The sequence below is a fragment of the Telopea speciosissima genome, chromosome 2, assembly GCF_018873765.1.
Source record: "Telopea speciosissima isolate NSW1024214 ecotype Mountain lineage chromosome 2, Tspe_v1, whole genome shotgun sequence".
Classification (NCBI taxonomy): domain Eukaryota; kingdom Viridiplantae; phylum Streptophyta; class Magnoliopsida; order Proteales; family Proteaceae; genus Telopea; species Telopea speciosissima.
The window spans coordinates 6,207,372-6,228,899 of NC_057917.1; the positions used below are offsets into that span (position 1 = coordinate 6,207,372).

At 38.5% G+C, this 21,528-nt stretch overlaps 1 protein-coding gene across 3 annotated transcripts in view; it reads left to right on the top strand.

Moving 5' to 3' along the window:
• Positions 1-21,528, top strand: part of LOC122651611 — a 32,185-nt gene that overhangs the window by 2,880 nt on the left and 7,777 nt on the right. Inside the window, exons 2-4 of one of the 3 annotated variants that reach the window (XM_043845066.1) lie at positions 6,789-6,964; positions 8,278-8,476; positions 8,895-9,290. The exons of 1 other annotated variant lie outside the window; for it this stretch is intronic. In XM_043845066.1, coding sequence (XP_043701001.1) covers positions 6,789-6,964; positions 8,278-8,476; positions 8,895-9,157 — 638 coding nt within the window. In that variant the 3' untranslated portion in view covers positions 9,158-9,290. Of the gene's footprint in view, positions 1-6,788; positions 6,965-8,277; positions 8,477-8,894; positions 9,291-11,025; positions 11,134-21,528 lie in introns of those variants that run through there. One more of the 3 variants, XM_043845067.1, reaches the window with a different exon arrangement.

Below are 21,528 nucleotides of genomic sequence, written 5' to 3' on the forward strand. Positions count from 1 at the left end.
TACAGAATTAGTATATAGATAAAATTGTGTGGGTTCCCATGTGCTTTTAAGTAAGTAAGTTTAGTCTAAGATACCTTTTTAGTTAAATATTTTATGTATTATTGTTAATCAGTAGTTTATGTTGTTTGGAGTCTACTATAGCAAGTATTTGATCAGTTAAGTTAGTTTTTGTTTACGTAACTTGAAAAGAGAGTTTTTTTATTTGGTTTAGGAGTCCTAAAGTCAATTTATTTGATCTTTATAAATAGGGATGTAATTCTACATGAATTTATGGAATTTGGAAATGGAAAATTAGTTTGGTTTAGTTAATATTGAGGTTGTTCTTCCCCACAACTTCTCCATTCTCCTAATCCTTGCGATTCCCTTTCTTCCCTATCCTTGCGGCTCCTTTCCTTCTATGTTAGAAGAAAATCCACCACCAACAGATCCTCTGATTAATCTGCATTAGCTATTTAAAAGTCTACACATGGTAAAGAAACACTATTTGTTGGATATTCACAGAAAAGTTCTTTTCTATCAAAATAGAAAATCCCAAACACCACTTAATAGTCTATAATACTTATTCAGTAAGAGGCTAAGAGCATAGTGTAAATTCAAATGGTTGGATTTGAATGTTATTCCTTGACCTTGCAATCACGTCCTTGATGTTATTTTGATTCTGAATCTTCACTTTGATGTTGGCAATCAAGGAGAATTATACCGTGCACAGTTGCACCAACCTATGGTACCATGTTGGGATCCCCCCAACCTTTTTTAGACTTCTACTCGTCTCTTTCTACCTATATTATTCTTGAGCAGCTTACACATCTTATAGAGCTCAAAATAGTGATTTTGAAATGGCAGTGTCTAATTGAGAAACTCAAAACATATCTGCAGTTACCAAATTAATGTTGTCTATGAAGATTGGTGCCGTAAACTTATTTGTTTTTTCCTTAATATTCTTCTTCAAAGCTTTTAATAGTTCAGTTCCGCAATCCTTAGTCTTTTCCCTTTGACATTATTTATATATGAAGTACCTCAACGAATATTGAAACTCTGAGGACTAAAGATGTAGAAGTACAACTGTTATTTTTTCCTTCACATCTTTATGTTGAGTTAGAGGAAGGATATTTTAACCCATCATTCTGCACATCATGAGATAGCTATGGACACTTGGCTCACTTCTTGAGTCCAATGGTTGTTTCTGGGGTCTCTTCAAACATGGCTAGACTTATTGCAAGTTTGCATTAGAAGTTTCCTTTGCATGCTATTTCAGGTGAATTTACAAGAAAGAAAATATTAGAATTTTTAGGATAATATTCTAATTTTTCTAGTCATGATAAACAAAATCAAGCTGATGCCTTCTGATGCGGCAAAGGATATGAGGTTATATAAGATGATTGAACCTAATCGATGAGTTGTAAAGGACGAGAAATGAGAAGTTTCTGATACAAAATGGCTACAGAGAACTCGAGAGGCTGAAATTAGCCTAAGCAAGAGTTAAAAGTTGTCAATTTCTAGGAGGTAACCTATGTCCATCTCCCACCAGCAGCCCCATCTTCTTCCTCCTCCATTCTTTTCTTCTTTATCCCTCATTTGTGTTACTGTTCAGATTACGGATTACCCAAGACATTTCTCTTTATTCATCTACTCCCTCAATCATCTCCGTGAACTAGTGAGAGGGGGGTCATACCAAGTACAAGTTCTGCTTTTTTGCATGGTCTGAGGAGGGGTGAACTGGAGGTGGTCCTAGCTGTCAGCATTTTTACATAAAGTTTCCGCCCTCAGATTTTGAACTCTGCACCTTCATACTAGTAGCCTGAGTTTTTTCCATCGCATCAGCAACAACCCCTACGTAGACTTTTATGAGCTCTCTTATCAACCATATGCATTGGATAAAAAAGCTATTGTAGGTTTACATTATTAATGACCTATGTTAAACTTGATGATTTTGAAGATCAAAACCTTTGAATGAATTGCATTGATGATTGAACAACAGATTTAATGACATTGGAAGAGACTAAAGACTAACAACGAAATATTGCTAAGTAGAATTTTTGTGCATGGGTTGATGGGCTAATAGGCAATTGGTCTAATAATCATGGGCATGGACTGTTTTTTGGGGTTGGGACTGTGCTAGGGCCCAGTCCTAGTTGGTGAGGCCTATTGGACCTCAGTTGGACCTAAAAAGAAATCCTCCTTTCTTCTCCTAGAATTTAGGGTTTCACGTTATGTTACTTGGACCCTTCACTTCATCCCCATAGTATTCATGTCGACTCAATATGACAGACACGGGTACAGGATACATGCCAGATCCTCCTCCTGGGAAAAAGGGGTTGGGTAGTAGACAGAGGAAGAGGAAGAAGGGGCAACCTCTGAAGAGGAGAATAATCCAACTCCAGATTCCAAAACCCTACTTTTGGGTTGCATGGGTCCACTTATAACAAATCTAAGGGTCAGTGGCAAATCTGTAAATAAATGGAAGTTATGGACCCCTCTTGGGCAAGATGACATAATTTGGGACTAAATGGTAAATTGAAAGAAGGGGCTTATTTTTGGAACTTAAAAGTGGAGTGGAGGTATACAGTAATTAAACTCAGAATCAGGGACTTTTATGTAAAATAAAAATTATATGGTCTTCAGTGATTACATAATGAAGTCGTTCCAACCTCTCGACCAGAACAGTACATGGAAGAACGGGAGTTGTTCCAGTTGAGAGAATTCCCTCGCTTGATCACCAATCAAATGAGATTTCAGGTGATGATTCGCAACCATTAGACCTCTTGAATCTGACTAAAGGCAATCCTATAGATCAACTAGCGAGTTAAAGGAGAAGTTCTGAAATCAGATCTGGAGGGAAAGAGAGAAAAGCCTTAGTTGCAGGTCAACAACTCTTAGCAGGAGGGGCATGGAAGTTTACTTAGGGCTTTGGGTCGCCGATGTTAGGGCAACCTTTGTTCAAAATCTCAGGCTAAGCCGATGGAATATCAGGGAGTTTGAACTCGTTAGGGACTGCAAGTAAAACCTAGAACAAAATAGGGTGAATGGAACTCTTTGATGCTGGTTGGCCCTTTGGCCTTTGAACTGGTCCTCCTGTTGATGTGAAGATGGGCCAGTTCTTGGTTTGTACCTGAAGCTGTTTTTCAGCCCATGAAATTGATCTACATCAGCTCCTCCCCTCTTAAAATCATTCGTCTCCGACGAATGGATGAAGGACATGTATTGCTCGTACAAATTTGGATCGAGGCGCTTGAAGTCGTCAGCATGGATCCACATGCAATCCTTGACAGAGCGACCTTTCCATTTGACGAGGAAGGAGTAATAGCCATTACTACTCTGCATCATAATAAATTTGTTGTCGAGGACATCTTCGATAGGAGTTGCAAATTGAGGGAGTCGTAGTGCATGCTCTGTGTCACCCTTGTCTGTGTGAAGGCCCACATAGAGAGTGAGGTCAGCAGTGTTGAAAACATTGCTAATATTCATATCGGTGGTAATTCCAACATGTAGGCGTTAGGACCGATGCGTTTCAGCACCTTGAATGTTCCCATTTTCCAAGGATGAATCTTGTGGTTGGTAACCGGAGGGAGATGTTCCAAAGCAACTCGAACCATCACTATATCACCCTGCTGACACTCAACAAAACGGTGATTACGGTTTGTGGCAGCTTGGCATCCATCATTGCTAATAGCAATTCGTCGTCGAACATCCATGTGTATCTTCGTGATATGTCGCAGAAATTCATCCGCTTCAATGCTAACACATGCGTGAGGGGGTAATGTTACCAAATCCACTGGTCTCTACGGGGTTCAAGACCAAGTACTATCTCAAATGGTGTGCAGTCAGTAGTACGGTTGAAGGAACTATTGTACGCAAACTCCGCAATGTTAAGAACTGAAGGTCATATCTTCTCATGATCACGAACAAGACATCGGAGAAGATTACTGAGGCTTCGATTCACCACTTCCGTCTGACCATCTGTTTGAGGATGGAATGCCGTTGAAAATTTCAGTTTTGTGTTTCTCTTCATCCATAGCGTCTTCCAAAAGTAATTTGTGAATTCCACATCATGATCCAAAACTATGGATTCTGACAATCCGTGGATACGTACCTCCAAAATCCCGGTTGGGATTTAGTTCATTTCGGTCTAGGTTTCTAGATTGGGTCATGCCGTTCGTCGCATATCATGCAACTGCATTGGAGAAAGAGGGAAGCTGAAATATGACAATGAAGGACAGAAGAAGATTGATAGAAGCTATAGAGTAGTGTCAACACTCTGTAACCATGCTGAGTAATAAATGAGCTTCTTCGATGGCGATACCTGCAACTCATCTTCCCCAATTGATTTGGGGAAGATGAGTTGCAGGTTTTTTTTTTTAATTTTTTCTTGAAGGGGTATTTTTGTAACTTTACCCCTTGATTTTAACACTGTTAGTCATGAACTGACGGAATGGGTTTATTTGTTAACGTTTGTAAACCTCAGGGGGTACGCAGAATTGTCCAAAACTGGGGGGTAAAATCATACTTTCGTTAAACCTCAGGGGTGGTATGTGTAAATTACCCTTTAATTAATTCCCTTACCCCACTTCATATTACCCTTCCCTCTCTTCTTTTTACTTCTTGCCATTAAATTGTTTTCCGTTCCAAGTTTGCCCCTCCCAGAGTCCCACTAGTACGATACATTCACTCACTTGTCTTTTGAACTTCTATTTATTTACAGTACTGCTGCCATTTGTTTCTCATCTTTTATTAATTGCTGAATTGTTGTGGAAATTACAATTTTGCCATTGTTTATAATCCTTGAGTTGATTAAGTGTTTGAGTGGGCCCAAAGCAATCCGAACCAGAGTTTTGGAACCCCGGATTGCACTAAAGATGCTAGGAGGAGAAGAAGATGTAGAAGAAGAATCATACCAGCTATCGTTCCTTATTCACCTTTCCTCTTTGGGGTTGAGGTCGCTAGCTGCATCTTTGTCAAGTGGGAGTCCTAAAGCCTCAATTCGTGACCTTATTCTTATTTCTCCTTATAAGTATTGTTGGGGAATAAGTTTGATAATTTACACTTAAGCCCTTGGGAAAATAGTGCTTTGAAAAATCCAGGATCATGGAGAGGTGCATGCCAATTCATGGACGGCTGAAAAATACAAGGATGAATGGACATAAATGGGTGTGTGTAATTTAATTTGGGTCTGAAATTTGACGCATGTCCAATTCATATCATTTTCTACATATCCAACAGTCACAATTACCACATCGCCTTTCCATGTGGCACAAACAGGTGTGTGGAGCATGTAAAATTTTCTACTCTGTGCAGGGCAGAAAACCTTCTGCCTAAAAATTATACTTGAACCCTTACAAAACCTACAAGTTACATTTTGAATCCTTGGGGGCTTCTGACTTATAGTCTATTTTCAATTCTTTGGGAATTTGAGACTTATATTAGTCAAGTCCCTATACCCCATACCTAATTTTGGATACGTATTCTTCATCCTGAACTTTAGGAGTTTGACGGATCTGACTCCTTGATACAGTCCCGCACTCTATTCCCAATTTCCCAATACCTGTACCTGTACCCAAACCCAAAGAAATTGGTTCCATGATTCCATTTGTTCCCCCATGGAGAACAAATGAACAGTTTAAAACTTCCACTCTTTATAAATAATATTAAATAAGGATGATGGGAACACTTTCTTCTTATTCATATCTTTTAATATTTCTAGAATTTTTGGCAGTTCTATGCTTTAATGACTCAATTAATAATCCATTAGGCCTCAGCTAACAAGGTTATAGGAAAGATCACCCGCAAAAGAAGCTTACGGGGACAGATTGTTGTTGCAACTAAGAACATAAGTACTTTGATATGATCAAGGTTCTAAATTTCGGTGGCCATTTCAACCATGGCCGTAACCAAAATATCTCAATGAAATCGTTGAAATGGCATAGAAATTTGGTCCATTTCGGCTGAAAGAGAGAAATGGCCATTTCGGTACCGAAAAAGTGGAATTTCGCCTTGAAACTTCAGGGAGTGCCTATTCAAGTATGGTAATACTTGTTGTTATTAATAGATTGAGAAAAAAAATCCAAATTGGTAGTTTGGCTTCGAACCCTGGGTTGCTAGTGTATAGTGTAGCTTACTGTATCCATTCCCTTGTATAATCTAGCAAAAGATTGAACCAAGATGGAAAGATTTGGGGACATACCTCTTTCTTTAAGTTTCAACCCAATATCTCTTCACAATCTTGTCATGAGAGCTTAGATGAGTTTAGAGAGCTTTGAATCCTCAATGATCTGTAAGTTTTTGAAGAAATTTGAAGAGTTATAGCAATTTTGACACATGTTCTCATTTTGCCAATTTTGACTAATTTTGATTCATTTTTTTGGTATTTTATATGAAGGAGTGTGATATTTCGATTATTTTGACCAAAATTTCGGCATTTCGATCATTTCGTTTCACTCATTTCAACGATATATTATATTCTTAGTATTTCACATTCATTTCGTTACAAGGGCCATTGAAACCGAAATATTTTTCCAAAATTGCGATATTTCGGTCGGAATTTCCAACTATGACATGATTCAGTGAATGTGTAAAAGCTAATTCCCTTTTGCCAAGCATGTCTGATATGCTCTGCAATTAGGGACTCAGCCAAGTGGCCCAACCCTTTTATCTGTTGTCACTTTGCGATAAGGAAATGAGCCAACTTAGTTTGTCTCTACAAAATTATGTTTATTCTAAGAGTTAATATAATAATTTGAGTGCATGGTGGCATTAGTTATAAGGCCTGAATATTGCTGTCCTCTCTTTTGCAGGAGTTTTTTCTTCAGGAGTTGTTACACTCAAGTCCATCCAGATTTTTAATACCCATGAATGGTTTAATGCCAAACCTACAGTTTATTTTCATTGTAAAGGAGAGAACAAAACAATTTTGCCAGATGTGAAGAAAGCAGATGTTGTATATACTTTCAAGGGTGAAGAATCTTTTCAGGTTTGTAGTTAGTTTCATAGTTATTTTGAACTAATGGTCTAATACTTTTGTCTGTTGTTAGTAAACTCTGAAAGATCTGTGGATAAACTATTTTACATGGCTTACCATGCTTTTACTGTTTCTTCTGGATCCATGTACGTAATTCTCTGATCCTTTCATATGCAGAAAAAATATTAAATGAAAGTTGTAATGGAAATCTAACAATGCCATAAGCAAACAGTGTGCTTGTGAACATAGTTCGGGGGAACTGTCCATCTTCCAATGCTGTGTATTCTCATCCAGCATTTCATCTGATAAGAAAGAGTAACTTATATTGAAATAAGTACATGAAACTTGCTTCTTTATCACTTCATTCATGCTGTGAGAACCCATGCCTTGTTTTCACTCTAATTGGGATCTGATGCAGTGTGTCACTTCTTCAAGATGGTCTATTTAACCCTTGCCTATTTTGTACTTCAGCCAGGTGGTAATGCAGCATCTCACCACGGGGACGCCCTAGCATAAGACTTTTGAAACAGTGAATTTTTTGGGATTCATGTTCAAATATTCTGTGTGGCCTGGTATTGGTGGTCCAGAAACACAAGCAGAGTTTGGCATTGATAGAACTCCTGTTATTTATTTGTCTTTTAACTCTACCAGAACACCCTTAAACCGCAGTCTGTCACCAGAGAGAGAGAGAGAGAGAGAGAGAGAGAGAAGGAAGAAAAGAAAAAAGATAGAACAAAGGGAGATCGATAGGGAAGTTGTGTACCCTACTCAATTCCACACATATATATCTATGAAATAAGCCAACAGAATCTGTAAAGTACAGAAATACCCCTGCTTACATAATATGATATTCACAAAAGCTAAATTTCCTTATTAACAGTCGTAAATCTAAATATCTCTATGACAACCGTCATAAGAGTTTTTAAATAGGGTGCTCCTGTCATTACCATCAGTTGGTCATATCCCTGGCTTACAACTATTGTTTGTAAAAAATTTCATATACTTCAGTAACATTAAATATAATTTTATGATATTACACGCTTGAACTTGAATTTTTCAGGAATATATCTCATAACCTTTAAAATATTATGTTTTTTTGGGTCCAAAGTTGCCATATCAGACGCCCAAATACCCTATTGTCAGAATATGCATCCTAATATATATTGCTCTCTATTTTGTTGGAAAGAAGATACTTCCAAAACTTAGTTGCTTTCATGCACATGTTACATTAATCGTCACTGCAGTCTTGCTGACATTTTGCGTAGGTTAATTACTTCCTTCTAGATAGGTGAACAATGAACAATGAAATTGTTCTCTGTTTGCAGCCTCTGACAGAGCTTCCTGATGAGAAATGCAAACGCTGTGGATTGTATGAGATGGACTTCCTGACATCAGACGACATATTTGATGAGTGGGAGTTTTGTTCTTCTGATTTTATAGATCCCGATGGGAACTATGTGCGTTTCAAGAGCAAGGAATTCAATGCTACATTTTTGTGCCCTCAGTGTGTACATCTTAAAAACGGTAAGTGGTTCTACATGTCAGTTTATTGTTAGATGTATATACGGCTCTCCATTTATCAAGCTGGCAATTTAGACTGTCAAGTCAGTGGATCATAGGATCATGCATGTATTGGCCAGGACTTGTAAATCTTGTTGATCTGTTTCACGTAGTCTTTTATGATAAAGCCAACAATCAAAATGTTGAACGTCAAAAGAAAATGATTAGTGGGGAGAAAATCTTTAGATATCACAATTACATTTAGCTGTGACAGCTGCCACTAATCCCAGAGTTGGTCCATCTATCAAATGGTTGGATCAATCAAAAGGCAGATCTGTTATGTGGTAAACACGGGCATGCGAGAAAAAATTGTATGCTTGTACTTCAATTGCCTATATAGTCTGAACCATTGACGTGTTTCCTGTGCTTATCATGATTGCAGATTCTGATAATGCATCTGACTCACATAATGGAGCAAATGCAGGAAAGAAAATGAATGTGCTTTTGGTGATTCTAATCATTGCAATAGTTTCAACTGTATCTATTCTTGGAATGGTAGCTGCTTATAGATATTGGCAGCGGAGGAAGAGGGATCAGGATCACGCTCGGTTCCTAAAGCTGTTTGAAGAGGGTGATGAAATTTTTTTTGATGATAAAGATGGTGATGACATTGAAGATGAATTTGGTCTGAAACAAGAGCTATGAGTATGATTACCTTGTGTCATGTTACTTCACTCCACTCTTGCCCACATGTATATTTGTAGTTAGTTGTGCATACATGATAATAACTGTTGCCTCTGTTAACACATTTTGGGTATATACACAAAAGGCAAAAAAATGTGTGAATAGAAGATGAGAGATTGCTTTTATGTTGTGAGTAGTGAATGCCCTAATTGCAGCTCCGTCGATTTGAATTTTCATGAATTAAACGAAACTAAAATTAAAAACTACTGCTTATACACACATTTTCAAGAAAAAGTTGCGGAGAGATGTTCTTCGAGAAGATTGAGTGATGCTCTTATGTTACAATTTTTGGGTACTACATGTTTTTGTTATACAGTTTGTACTTCAGAATTTCAAGTGTAATGTTTGTGAATAAGATGAGCATATTTTTGGATGGTTTGAATTTGAAACTCCAGTCAGTTTAGCTTCTAATGATTTTAGATAGTGATTTACTTGAGCTCCAGATCAAATACTATTTGCTTGAGAGAATTCTCATGCTTTATTAGAATTCGAACTCTACAATTCTATGAGTTGAAGAGCACCCTGAGAAGCATGGTCAGGATCAAACTGTTAAAGAGGTGTCCACCCAGTTATGGCTGCCTTTTTGGCATTACTAATAGAATATCCTTCACTATTTGATTAAAAATGGAACAAAATGATTTTGTTTTGTTCCTCGGTTGAAAAGAGATGTCTTGAGCAAGCCAATAAACACTTTGATAAACAGATGTGATCTTGACCGACTCAATTAAGGTATTAGTCTTTGTTCTATTAGACAATAAAGATCGCCTTTTTTTTTTTTAAGCCAAGTTACGGACAAGAATCATTTTCCCATTTACAAAACGTGTTTTTTTTTTTTCCCCATTAGAATCTGAAATTTTGTTCCGTAGGGAAAATCCTGGACTAAAGGATTACAAGATGTGATGAGCAGAGGGAGAAAACCACTACAAACGGGACAGAAAGAAACGAGAGGCACTTGTAACTAAAAGGTGGGCTTCATGGACAACAGAATGAGTAACTAAAGCAAAAGTAACATAAGTAAAAGAACGAGATAAAACTAAAAAACATCATCCACATCGGCCAAGGTGACCCGGTCTAAAGAAGACAAGAATCATCGAAGGGTTAGCATTAGGGATGTAAATGAATAGCCAAAATCCGTTTCTGTATCCGTTTAGCACTATTCAAATCCGTCCAAAAGCTAAACGGATACGAATACGGATAGGCTATAGCTATCTGAAAAGATATATTTACATGTAAACGGATAAAATATTCAATCCATATCTGTGTCCATATCCGTTTAGCACTATCCAAATCCGTCCGAAAGCTAATTGGATACGGATGCGGATATAGTACTATCCGAACCGAATCCAATCCGTTTACATCCCTAGATAACACCATAAAACAATAGTCAGAGAGAACCATCAGGTGAGTAGTTTGCAAACTACACCCAACAAGCAGGAGGTCACGGATAGTGTCAGCTTCAAACGAAAAAGCTGATGAACCCAAACTAGCGTTACACCAGACGCCAAGAAAACGACTGTCACAGTCAACTCTTCAGTGTTTAAGTAACCAAAACCATTAGATCTAAAAGTGTCGGCATTAGAGTGCCATAGGGGATCTGCACGCAAGAAGCATTGTTAGTTTTAGATAGTTCAAGCGCGTAGGTGTCGGACTTCCACGCTGTAAAACCCTTCCCTTCCCAAGGGTTTAAGGTAGAAGAATTGTGGAAGCGTTGTTAGTTTTTGCGACTAAAGTTAGGAAATCTCCGGCAACCGGGAGCATAAAAAGCAGGATTTCCTTCCTCGTTGAAAGCAGATTTTGAATCCATCATTTGATCAATAACCAATAATAACTCATCACTGTCAAAGGAGGAGCAACCATTATGACGATTTGCTTTTGGACGAATTTAAAAGCTCCTGGTCTTCTTCTCCTCGCTTTGCTCATCCTTTGCTTCTTTCCTGGTAAGTTTCTTCTCGACTAGGGTTTCTGGATCTCTGCTCAGATATATTTCAATCTTTGTTTGTCTTTTTTTTTTTTCCTCATTGTCTTTGTCCTTTTCGTCCCCCGGGTGTATTCGCGTTCCAAGAATCTATCAGATAAAGTCATAAAGGGTATTAAGAGATGCTGGGCATTCTATGCGTGCGCATGAAACAATCTCTTTGTGTTTGCTCCGTAGCTATTGTTATCAACTCCAGATTAAAGTATTCCTTCTTTTTCTCTACTTGCGCTTTTGTTGATTGCCGGATCATGTTTGGAAGACGATCGCATGGATTTGTTAGTATAACTGGCATTGATGGACTTGAGAAGTTGGCTACCAAAACTTAAAAGTGAGACTGCAATGAAAAATGAGGAAAGACTGAGAAACAGTGGGACATGAATGTCTACAAGAAAGTGTAGGCAACTAGCTAAGTTCTGATTAGCACCTCATTTTGTGGATACCTTATTAGGAAAATATTTGATGCCATTGTGGGGTTCTGATATTCCCCTCAAACTTGGTGTATTGAAGGAGAAGAATGTTCTCAAGGTTTCGCGGGGTTCTGACCAAAATCAAGGACCAAGGGCTTTGTGTCCATCTGGATTTAGCATGAAGAGTGCAGCGGACAGGTAGTAATTTCTCCACAAAGCTTCAACCAATTGAATGTCACAAGGATGACAGTATGATGTTTGGAAGGATGAAGGAGTATCCTTGCTTTTATTTGTAATTGTTTATGGGTGTTACCTAAGGGGTCTGGGGCGTAGTTTGATACTGTTTTTTTAGATGCTTGCCATTTATTGGAGCTGAATTAATAGCTTTCTGGTAATTTCGGATGTTTGGATATGAAATTGCTAAAATGCATATTTATTTTCTGCAAGCAGAAAGAGGCCAATATATATAAGTTGAAATAGTTTGGTTCTTGCTTAATACTACTTATGCATGTAATCAGTGGTGTTTTGAAATTATGGAGGAAAAAGAAAGAGGGCACTAGGGGGTAGAGGAAGATGTTAGAATTGACCCGTGCTTCATGATTAATAATCATAATATGGTGTTGGCACGTTTTGTTTGGAGACACCTCCTTGAGAAGGACCTAGATGAATTCACTACTCTTCTGAAATGGCTATACAAGTTGCTATTGATGTAGGAAAAGAAGATGGAAAGATATGGATACGCAGGACCAAGATATTGATGTAGAAAAAGATGGAAAATGAGAGTTTTAGCCTATATAGGATGTGTGTTACAACAGCTCCACGGAAAGTCATGACTTTTGCTAGATATTAGTACTTGAGAAAATCTTGGCTTCACAACATCTCAAAAGGAAGGGGTGAAGTGAAAGAGAAGAGGTTACTCATTTCCCTTTACATTGCAAATTCGTTGCAGCAGTTTGGAGCTAATAATTGGTCTTATGTGAGATGCACTAAGTTGCCAAATAGTGTATGGATAATGTTTATGCCGTTGGCTGCTATTCTTTGGTTCCCAGCATTTTCTCATTTGGAGATGATTCCGTTTGGTATAATGTTGCAGATAGATAGGAAAGTTTTAAAAGGAAGTATTGCGCTGTTCAAAGAAGAATTTGTTTGGACATTGGTTTTGGCATGTGGAAATGTGCAGATTGGGTTCAGTTTTGACTTTTGAGAGATGGAGGTCTTTGTTTTGTAAATGAGCAATTGTTCCATCCACGAGCATAAAACTTGTCCAGATTATATAAAATCAATCGGAAAGTCTTCAGTTGAGCAGTTTAAAGAAACAGGCTATAAACAAGTGCAGTAGGAAACTAAGCTGTTTGATAGACTTTGCACATTTGGTTTGGTGTAAATGGGAGTTCGGTTTTAGTAGATTGATGTTTTAAACAAAAATAGGGGTATGTTTTGTATGCTTTTAGTTTCTAAATGGAGAATATTTCTCCAGCATACAAAAATCGTGTGCAGATTACAGAACAAAAAACGGGAGTTGTTGTTGCCAATAGGGGGGGGGGAAGGAAGAAGAACCGCCATTAAGCAGTAGTGCACACAAGGTAAAGAAACTATTTGTTGGATATTCACATAAAAGTTCTTTTCTATTAAAACAGAAAATCCTTAATGGTTGGATTTGAATGTTTCCTGAAATGTTCTTCCTTGACCTTGCAATCGTATCCTTGATTTTTAGTCTTCGCTCTGATGTTGGCAACTAAGGAGAATTATACCTTGCACATTGCACCAACCTATGGTACTATCCTGGGATCCCCACCTCCTTTTTTGAGATAGTTACTCATCTTTTCTGCCTTTCTTCTTCTTGAGCAGTTTACACATCTTGTCGAGCTTATAGGGTAGGGATATTGAAATGTTCATGTCTCTGATTCAGAAATTCAAAAGATATCTCCAGTTATCAAACCAGCGTTGTCTATGAAGATTGGTGGCATGAACTTATTTGTGTGTTTTCCTTAATATCCTTCTTCAAAGCTTTAAATAGTTCAATTCCCCAATCCTTAGCCTTTTCCCTTTGACATTGTTTAGATATGAAATGCCTCAAAGATTATTAAAACTCTTAAAGATGAAGAAGTACAACTGTTATTTTTCCTTCTCATCTTTATGCCAAGTAAGAGGAATGTTGAATCTTTTAACCCATCATTCTGCACATCATGAGATAGCTTCGGATACTTGGCTCACTTCTTGAGTCCAATGTTGTTTCTGAGGTCTCTTCAAACATGGCATATACTTATTGCGAGGTTGCATTAGAAGTTCCCTTTGCATTCTATTTAATGAGATTCACAAGAAGAAAGAAATAATATAATTTTTAGTAAATATTTCAAATTTTTGTAATCATCAAAAAATCAAGCTGATGGCTTCTAATGCGGCAAAGAATGATGTAGATCGAGGGAGGAAAGGAAAAAGGCCAGTTCTGCCAGACCATCGAACCAGTCTAATCAGCCAGTCTTTGGATCATTTTAGTGGGTCAGATTTAGGCCCAATAAGAGATCTTCTGATGCAGACCCTAGCCTCCTCGAATTGAAGAAGCCACCCTAAGCCTAGGGTTTTAGTAGGAGCCTTAGTTTAGTTTATTTCAGCTCTATATTTAGTTTTTATTTTGTGTTTTTAATTGAACCGGTTTAAATTGGTTGCATCCAATTGGTTCAATTGGTCTAATGTAAGTGAAGTGATCCTATTGGCTAAGAGGTTCTTATATCCTATTGGTTAGTAGGGAATCTTCTTTTATTTAAGTTGTTTTAAGTTGTCTTAAGTCATTAGGGGTAGATAAGTCTTTTTCTCTTAAGTTATTAAGTTATTTTAAGTAGGTCCACCTCTCCACGATTTTAAGGGAGAGATTTGAATTGTAATAGTTTTAGGAATTAGGCCTTTTGGCCTCTTATTTAATAAGAGATCGTGGGAGAGGCTCCCCCACCTATTATGTTTTGAAAAAAAATCGTTTCTTTATGCTGCTGCCATGAATGCTGTTGCTTGCTCTTTGAGAGTGTTCCTTGTGGGTAATATCAAGGAGGCCTTATGAGTCATATCAAGGTGGAAGGGCCGGTAGACTCTGGTGACTCCTTGCATCTTGTAGATCGGGAGGTCCTTTTCTGCTATCAAGCTACATCAAGCTGCTGTTGCCTTGAAGGAGATCAAACCAGTGAGTTATTTTTTTTAATTCCCTGCAAGTTTCCTTCTTCTTCTTCTCCTCCAACCTAACCCTGATCGATTCCCCTTAAACCTATTGTTTTTAAACCCTAGGTACCCTGTCCAGCCCCTTCCCTCCATCAGATCTGTTCCAATTTCACACCATAATTCCAGCAGGCCATCTCCTTCACTCGATCCCCATTCTACCCCCATTCCAACAGCTAAACCCTAATCCCCCTCTTACCCATTAAAACCCAAAAACCCTAAAACTTACCTTGACCTATCCAACCATCCAAATCCTTCAATATTACAACCGAACCACCCCTACACTGCCCTTAACATTCGACCTTAAGCTCCGGCCCAAATTCCAGCTCTAAATCCTAAATCTCATCTCCCCCTTCATTCCCAAAACCCGAAACCCTAAACCTAAAATTTCTGAAATTTAAAAACTTATTCAAACCTAACCAAACCTAGTTCATTAAGACCCTTAAAACCTGCATATTAAAACCCTATAAACCCCATTACCATTAGTTAACCCTAACCCTAATTTCTGCCCTATTTAGCCTAAGCTGTCCCAATCGGCCAGCCTTGTTAGGTGAACCCATTCTCCTGGCTCCTAGTGGGACTTCTCCTACCATTAGTTAACCCTAACCCTAATTTCTGCCCTATTTAGCCCAAGCTGTCCCAATCGGCCAGCCTTGTTAGGTGAACCCATTCTCCTGGCTCCTAGTGGGACTTCTCCTACCTAGGACAACATCATCTTCTTTCATGAGTTGCGTTCGGTATCTTCCTTAAGATAAGGAGCTGATTAGAAAGAGATTTGATATTATATTTAGTAGTTTCTATTTTGTGTTATTTAATTAATGACAATGTTAGGATTTTATTTAGTTTCTATTTCACTTACTAGGTATTAATTAGGTTTCAGTTACAAGAGATTTTATTTGGCTCCAGTTACTATTTTGATATAACTAGGAATTAGATTGCAATTTAGGATAGTTTCTAATTTATTTTGTTTCCAATTTGTACGTGGATTTCCTCCCATGCAAGAAGAGGATTTTGGAAGCTATAAATAAATTAAGGACTGTATTTCAGTCCTCACGATTTGAATTTGAAAAAAAAAGAAAGCTTATACTGGTTTGCTGTGTGTGATTCAGCTGCTGTGAGAGACTGGTAGAGAGGGGTGGGAGACCTTCTCTACAGTAGGTGAGATACCTATATATCCCTCTTATTCCCTCTTCTTCTCTACCGCCAGAAATTGGGAGAAAACCAAATACACAGCATCAGAGGCTTAGAAAAGTAAGAAAAACAGGGTACCACCAGCTCTTATGATGATCGAAATCGATTGCTGTAGATGAATGCCTCGATGTAAAGAAATACAGTAGTAGGTAGTATATGCAAGGAGACTCTAGTTTATCTTTATATAACCATTAACTAGAGCCTCATATAACATGTATGGCAGCACAGGTTGCTGCAACCACAAGAAAAATTCTCTAAATGATTATCAAACCAGAGATGGAAGGTGAAGTACTGATTTAAAGTTGCTCTGATATCATGTAGCAACAGAGAAACCTGCAACCAGCCCTTACACAGCTTGAAGAAGTGAAGGAGAGGGAGAAGGAGAAAGAGAGAGAGAGTCTCAGAGTTGTAGGCAGGGAGGGAATTGCATAGGAAAAAAGGCGGGGGGGGGGGGGGAAGGAGTTCGCACGTGCACCAAACAACTCAATTCATTTTTTCAATCTAATCTGTATCATCGGTTACAAGTCAATATATGAAGAAAACTCCAAACAAGAAATAGAAATTAACCCAACTAGGGCCTGATGGTATGATTTCTATTTCAATTTCAGGGGGTGATTTCTATTTCTGAAATTGTTTGGTTTGATTTTTGCACCTTATTTCAGTCAAATAGAAATTCTGAAATAGCTGAGGAGCTGTTTCAGAATTTCTATTTCATTTGATTTAGCACTCTTGCTCTTGAATGAACACATGGTTAATTTCATGGGTAAAGTAGTAATTTCATGTTAAAAATAAAACACCATCCTTCTTCTCCTAATGGTCTCACCATCACCACCCCACTCCCACCATTGCCCCCACCACCATCACCCCACTCCCACCATTGCCACCGCCACCACCACCACTACTACCCCGCTACCACCACCACCACCACTACCCTGCCATCACCACCACCGCCACCACTGCCGCTGCCACTGCTACCACCGCCACCACCACCACCCCCACTACCCTGCCACCACCGTCACCACCACCACTACCCCGCCGCCACCATCACCATCTTCCCAAAGAAATATAGAGAATCTATTCTTAGAATTTGAACTATCAAATGGATTTTTTTTATTCTTGAAATATTTCATATTGATACAACCAGAACAAATTCAATTTTTTGACCAAAAATCTATTTGTTGACTATTTCAAGAAATCAATCCAAAATTGAAATAGAAATCATACCAAATCAGGCCTAGGAAACTAAGAAAACTAATTTTGCTCGACTAAGGAAACTACTAACTTTGTACGTAGCCATCTCCTAACAAATAAAAATTATATAAAATAGGTAAAGTCCTAAAATATCATACTAGACTAAAGACCCAGATTTGGACCCGGTTCTCGGTGTGGGTTCCCAAACGGGTTTGGGTCGGTCCGAGTTAGTACACCTGCATCAGAAAGTCAATTACTAAAATAAAGGAACTAATTAAACACAATATAACTCTACAACTTAAACATAAATCACGACAGGGATACTCCCCCTATCGTGAGTAGTCTTTTTGCAACCAAATATTTCTACCCAGAGGTTTTGGCTTGGGTTGATGGGCTAAACAATCAATTGGTCTGATGGCCTACTCCTGTGAAGTGGGCATGGACTGTTTTTGTGGCTGGGGCTTGAGCTCGGGCTTAGTCCTAGTTGGTGAGGCCCATTGGACTCGATGGGACCTAAAAAGACATCCTCCTTTTCTCCTATAATTCAGGGTTCCATGCTATTTTACAAGGACCCTTCACTTCACCCCATATTACCCGTGTGAACTCAATATGACAGAGACACGGGTGCAGGATACATGTCAGATCCTCCTCCTGGGAAAAAAGGATGGGTAGTAGACAAAGAAGAAGTGGAAGAAGGGGCAGACTTTTTTTTTTGGAGGGGGAGGGGGAGAAAGTGGGAAGCTGAAATAAAACAAAGAAGGAGCAAGATGCTGGAAGGAGAAAAACGAAGGAGAAGAAAAAGATGTAGTAGAAGAATCATATTAGCTATCACTACTTATTCATCTTTCCTCTTCGAGATTGAGGCTGCTCGTTGCATCTATGTCGAGCAGGAGCCCTAAAGCCTCAATTTGTGACCTTAATCTTATTTCTCCTTTTACATATACATTTTATCATTCTCCATTTAGGTCCTCGGGAAAATAGAGCTTTGAAAAATCCAGGACTATGCAAGGGTGCATGCCAATATATGGACATCTGAAAAACACAAGGATACATGGACATAAATGGGCATGTGATTGAATTTGAGTTGAAATTTGGCACATGGCAAATCCTTATCATTTTCTACATATCGAACGGTCAGAATTTCCAAATCACCCTTCCATGTGGCACAATCAGGTGTCAGAGCATATAAGTTTTCTACTCTCTGCAGAGCAGAAAATTTTCTGTGTAAAAATTATACTTGAAGCCAGATAAAACCTCCAAATTACCTTTTGAACCCTTGGGGGCTTAGACTTACAGTCTTAAATCAGTTCCTTGGGGGATTTGTGAAGTATTAGCCAAGTCTTTTACCCACCCTTTAATGTAGTTCTAGATTGGTAGGAGACCAACTAGAAGCCAATAACCAAGATCTCGTCTGAACAGGTAGTTTGGTAAGGTCAAAAATGGGTATTTTGGTCAAATTAGGGTTAAGGTTTGAATGTAGGGTTATGTCAAGTTGATGTAGGGGAGTCTATCGGTGAAGGTCTTGTTAAGTTTTAATGGTTGGAAGTGAGCTGGAATGGAATTGCAGCAATTTAGGTTAGGGTTTTGGTTTTTTGAAAAGGGAATAATGGGAGAATTTGGGGTTTAGGATGGGAAATTAGGGCAGGGGTTTGGATTGAGTTCTCCTTAGTGTGAGAGGGAAATTCGATCCAAATAAGGTGGTATTTTGATGGCTGGTTTGGTCTGGGCAGAATTTGGGTTATGGGAATGATGTTCAGAGATGGAGGGGATGTTAGGGTTGGGATGAATCAAACTTACTATTGTTGCAGAATTCCCTTGGCAGCAGCTTGTTTGATTGAGAAACTTGAATAAAAATTGAATCTTTAACTAGAGCTTGAAGGAGAGCTTCAAAAGAATTACCCGGGCTTCACACCGCAAGGTGTCGATTGGATCAAACGCCAATCTCACCAACGAACCACCCGGGCTTCCTACCGCAAGGTGTCAATTGGATCAAACACCAATCCCACCAGCCTTGATCAAACACAAGACAAAAAATTTCAATGGAGAAGAACAGCAAAAAGCTTTTCATTAATATCAAAATTCGTTTTCAATACTTGCCCACCTTACAATCTTATATAAAAGACTCAAAATAGACTCCTACGCTAAAAAGGACAGGCCTAACTCAATTCTTAACCTATTAGGAAGCGTTTGGTTGCGTAAATCTTTTGGATGTGGTCTGATTGTGGATGGTCATCCACTTGAGTTACCATCTGTTGAATCGTAATTCTAGAAAATAAACTGTTTGGTTATCATGATTCTGTGACGTGATTCTTCCTGAAAAACTGTTTGGTTACCCTGAGTCTGTCAGTTGGATTCACCCTGAATCTATTGGAAAAACTGTTTGGTTACCCTGAGTCTGTCAGTTGGATTTACCCTGAATCGACCTGAATAACTGTTTGGTTACCCTAATAAGTCTGTCAGTTACTAAACCTTATATTTAAAAGTATAAGACACATTAACCAAAAAAAATATGATTACCATATTAATGTTCTCAAATAATTAATTAAATCCAATTACCACTCAACCTTATATAACCTAAAATTATTAATATGCCATTGCTATGTGTGAGTGTGAGCTTAGGTGTAGGGGCAGTAAGGGGTGCGGGTGAGTGTGTGCTCAGGTGTAGGGGTAGCAAGGGGTGAGGGTGACTGTGTCAGTGTTGTGTTCAGGTGTAGGGGTAGCAAGGGGTGGGGGTGAGTGTGTGCTCAGGTATGACAACATAGAGGGTATGACTCAGTATGACTCAATAGCTTTCATTTAAGTAAACCAACAGTTCAAATTCCCCCAAGCCTCACCCTATTCTGATGGGTAAATCAGTTCACTTCAAGATAAGAAATTAAATAAGATGCTACTGCTACATGAGAGTCGTGATGGAGTCGAACCATCATCTCCTGGGAACAAACCCAGGTGTTCTTCCTTTTGAGCTAAAGACTCACCTACCTACATAAACCATGTCACAAAAACATATAGCAACTGAATAAAAGCGGAAAAAAAAAACATTTGAAGCCAACCCACAAATCCAACATCATTTATTTTCTGCTGTTCTTCCTTATTACCTAATTGCCCAGCCATACTCAATACCATCACCTTCTCCTGATCATTCTTTTTATTTAATTTAATTTTCTATTTGGTTCTGCACTAAGAGGCACCTTCTCCCCCACATTCTCATCTTCCTTGTGAGAGATGATGTAATTGGCCTTGGCCTGGGCCTGCTCTTTGTCCTTAATGAATTAGGCTTTTACCTTAAAAGAAAATCAGAATATGCCTCATATCCATCAAGTTTATAAATAAATATAAAGAAGAACAGCAGAAATATCCATAGGGTCCTACATTACCATGCTATAACCATGCTACAATCATGCCAGTGCAAGTTCATCTACTACAACATAACAATCAGCAATGGATAGCGAGCGGTGTGAACTGATTTGTCAGCAATAGAGCTTGCTGGAGTATGTAGAAATCCAAATTACATATTACTTTGCTAAAACTGATGAATGTTGAATGATATGTGACATTTTTTCTCACTTAGGATCTCAGCAGTCAATATTCTTATTCAGTGTTCAAAGTGTGAAGCATGATCTGTGGCAGTTGGAGCACCAAACATGGAGTCAATGGCTCCAAAACCTTGATGCCCATCAAACTACCATAGCTTGAGGAACTAAAAACAATCTCACAAACAAGAACCATAGCTTGAAATTGAGCACATGGACCAGATTAAACTAAGTTCAGATTTCCCTTTTAAGAAGAGAAACTTATTAAAAGACAAAGAAGGGGATGGAGCCCAAGGCCAGTACAAAGCCTACAACTTGCAGAAAAGCGTAAGAAGTAAAGCAAACAATCTAATAAGTCTCTCAGATGGCCCACAGGCCAAGTGGTTTAAGGCATCAGAAGCTGGTCCTTATCCTTCAGGACCAGCCAAGCACTTAATTATAACCAGTTAAAGTCTTTGAGTAAGAAAAGAAGTTGAAAATACAAAGTCAATGTCGGCCAACTCACTCTCCATTTACGAGTAGTGGGTGTGTTTGGCATCACCATCTAATTTTTAATGTTTTTTGTTTGTTTATATAACCTCACAGGCTCACATTAAGCCCAAAAAGGTTTGTGAGTAAGCACACACGTCACTAGGAAGCCTAATCATGGCCACTTGTCAAGTTGTCATGCCTCAGGGCCCACCTAATCATCCATGAAATTGTTTGAACATTTTTCATCTTGGGCCTACAAGGCCAGAGTCAGACCAGCAAAAGGATGTTAAAGGTATTCTTGCACTTTCTACTTATCTTAAGCTTGCAAAGGTATATCAATTGGTCTATGAATTGATCCTAAAT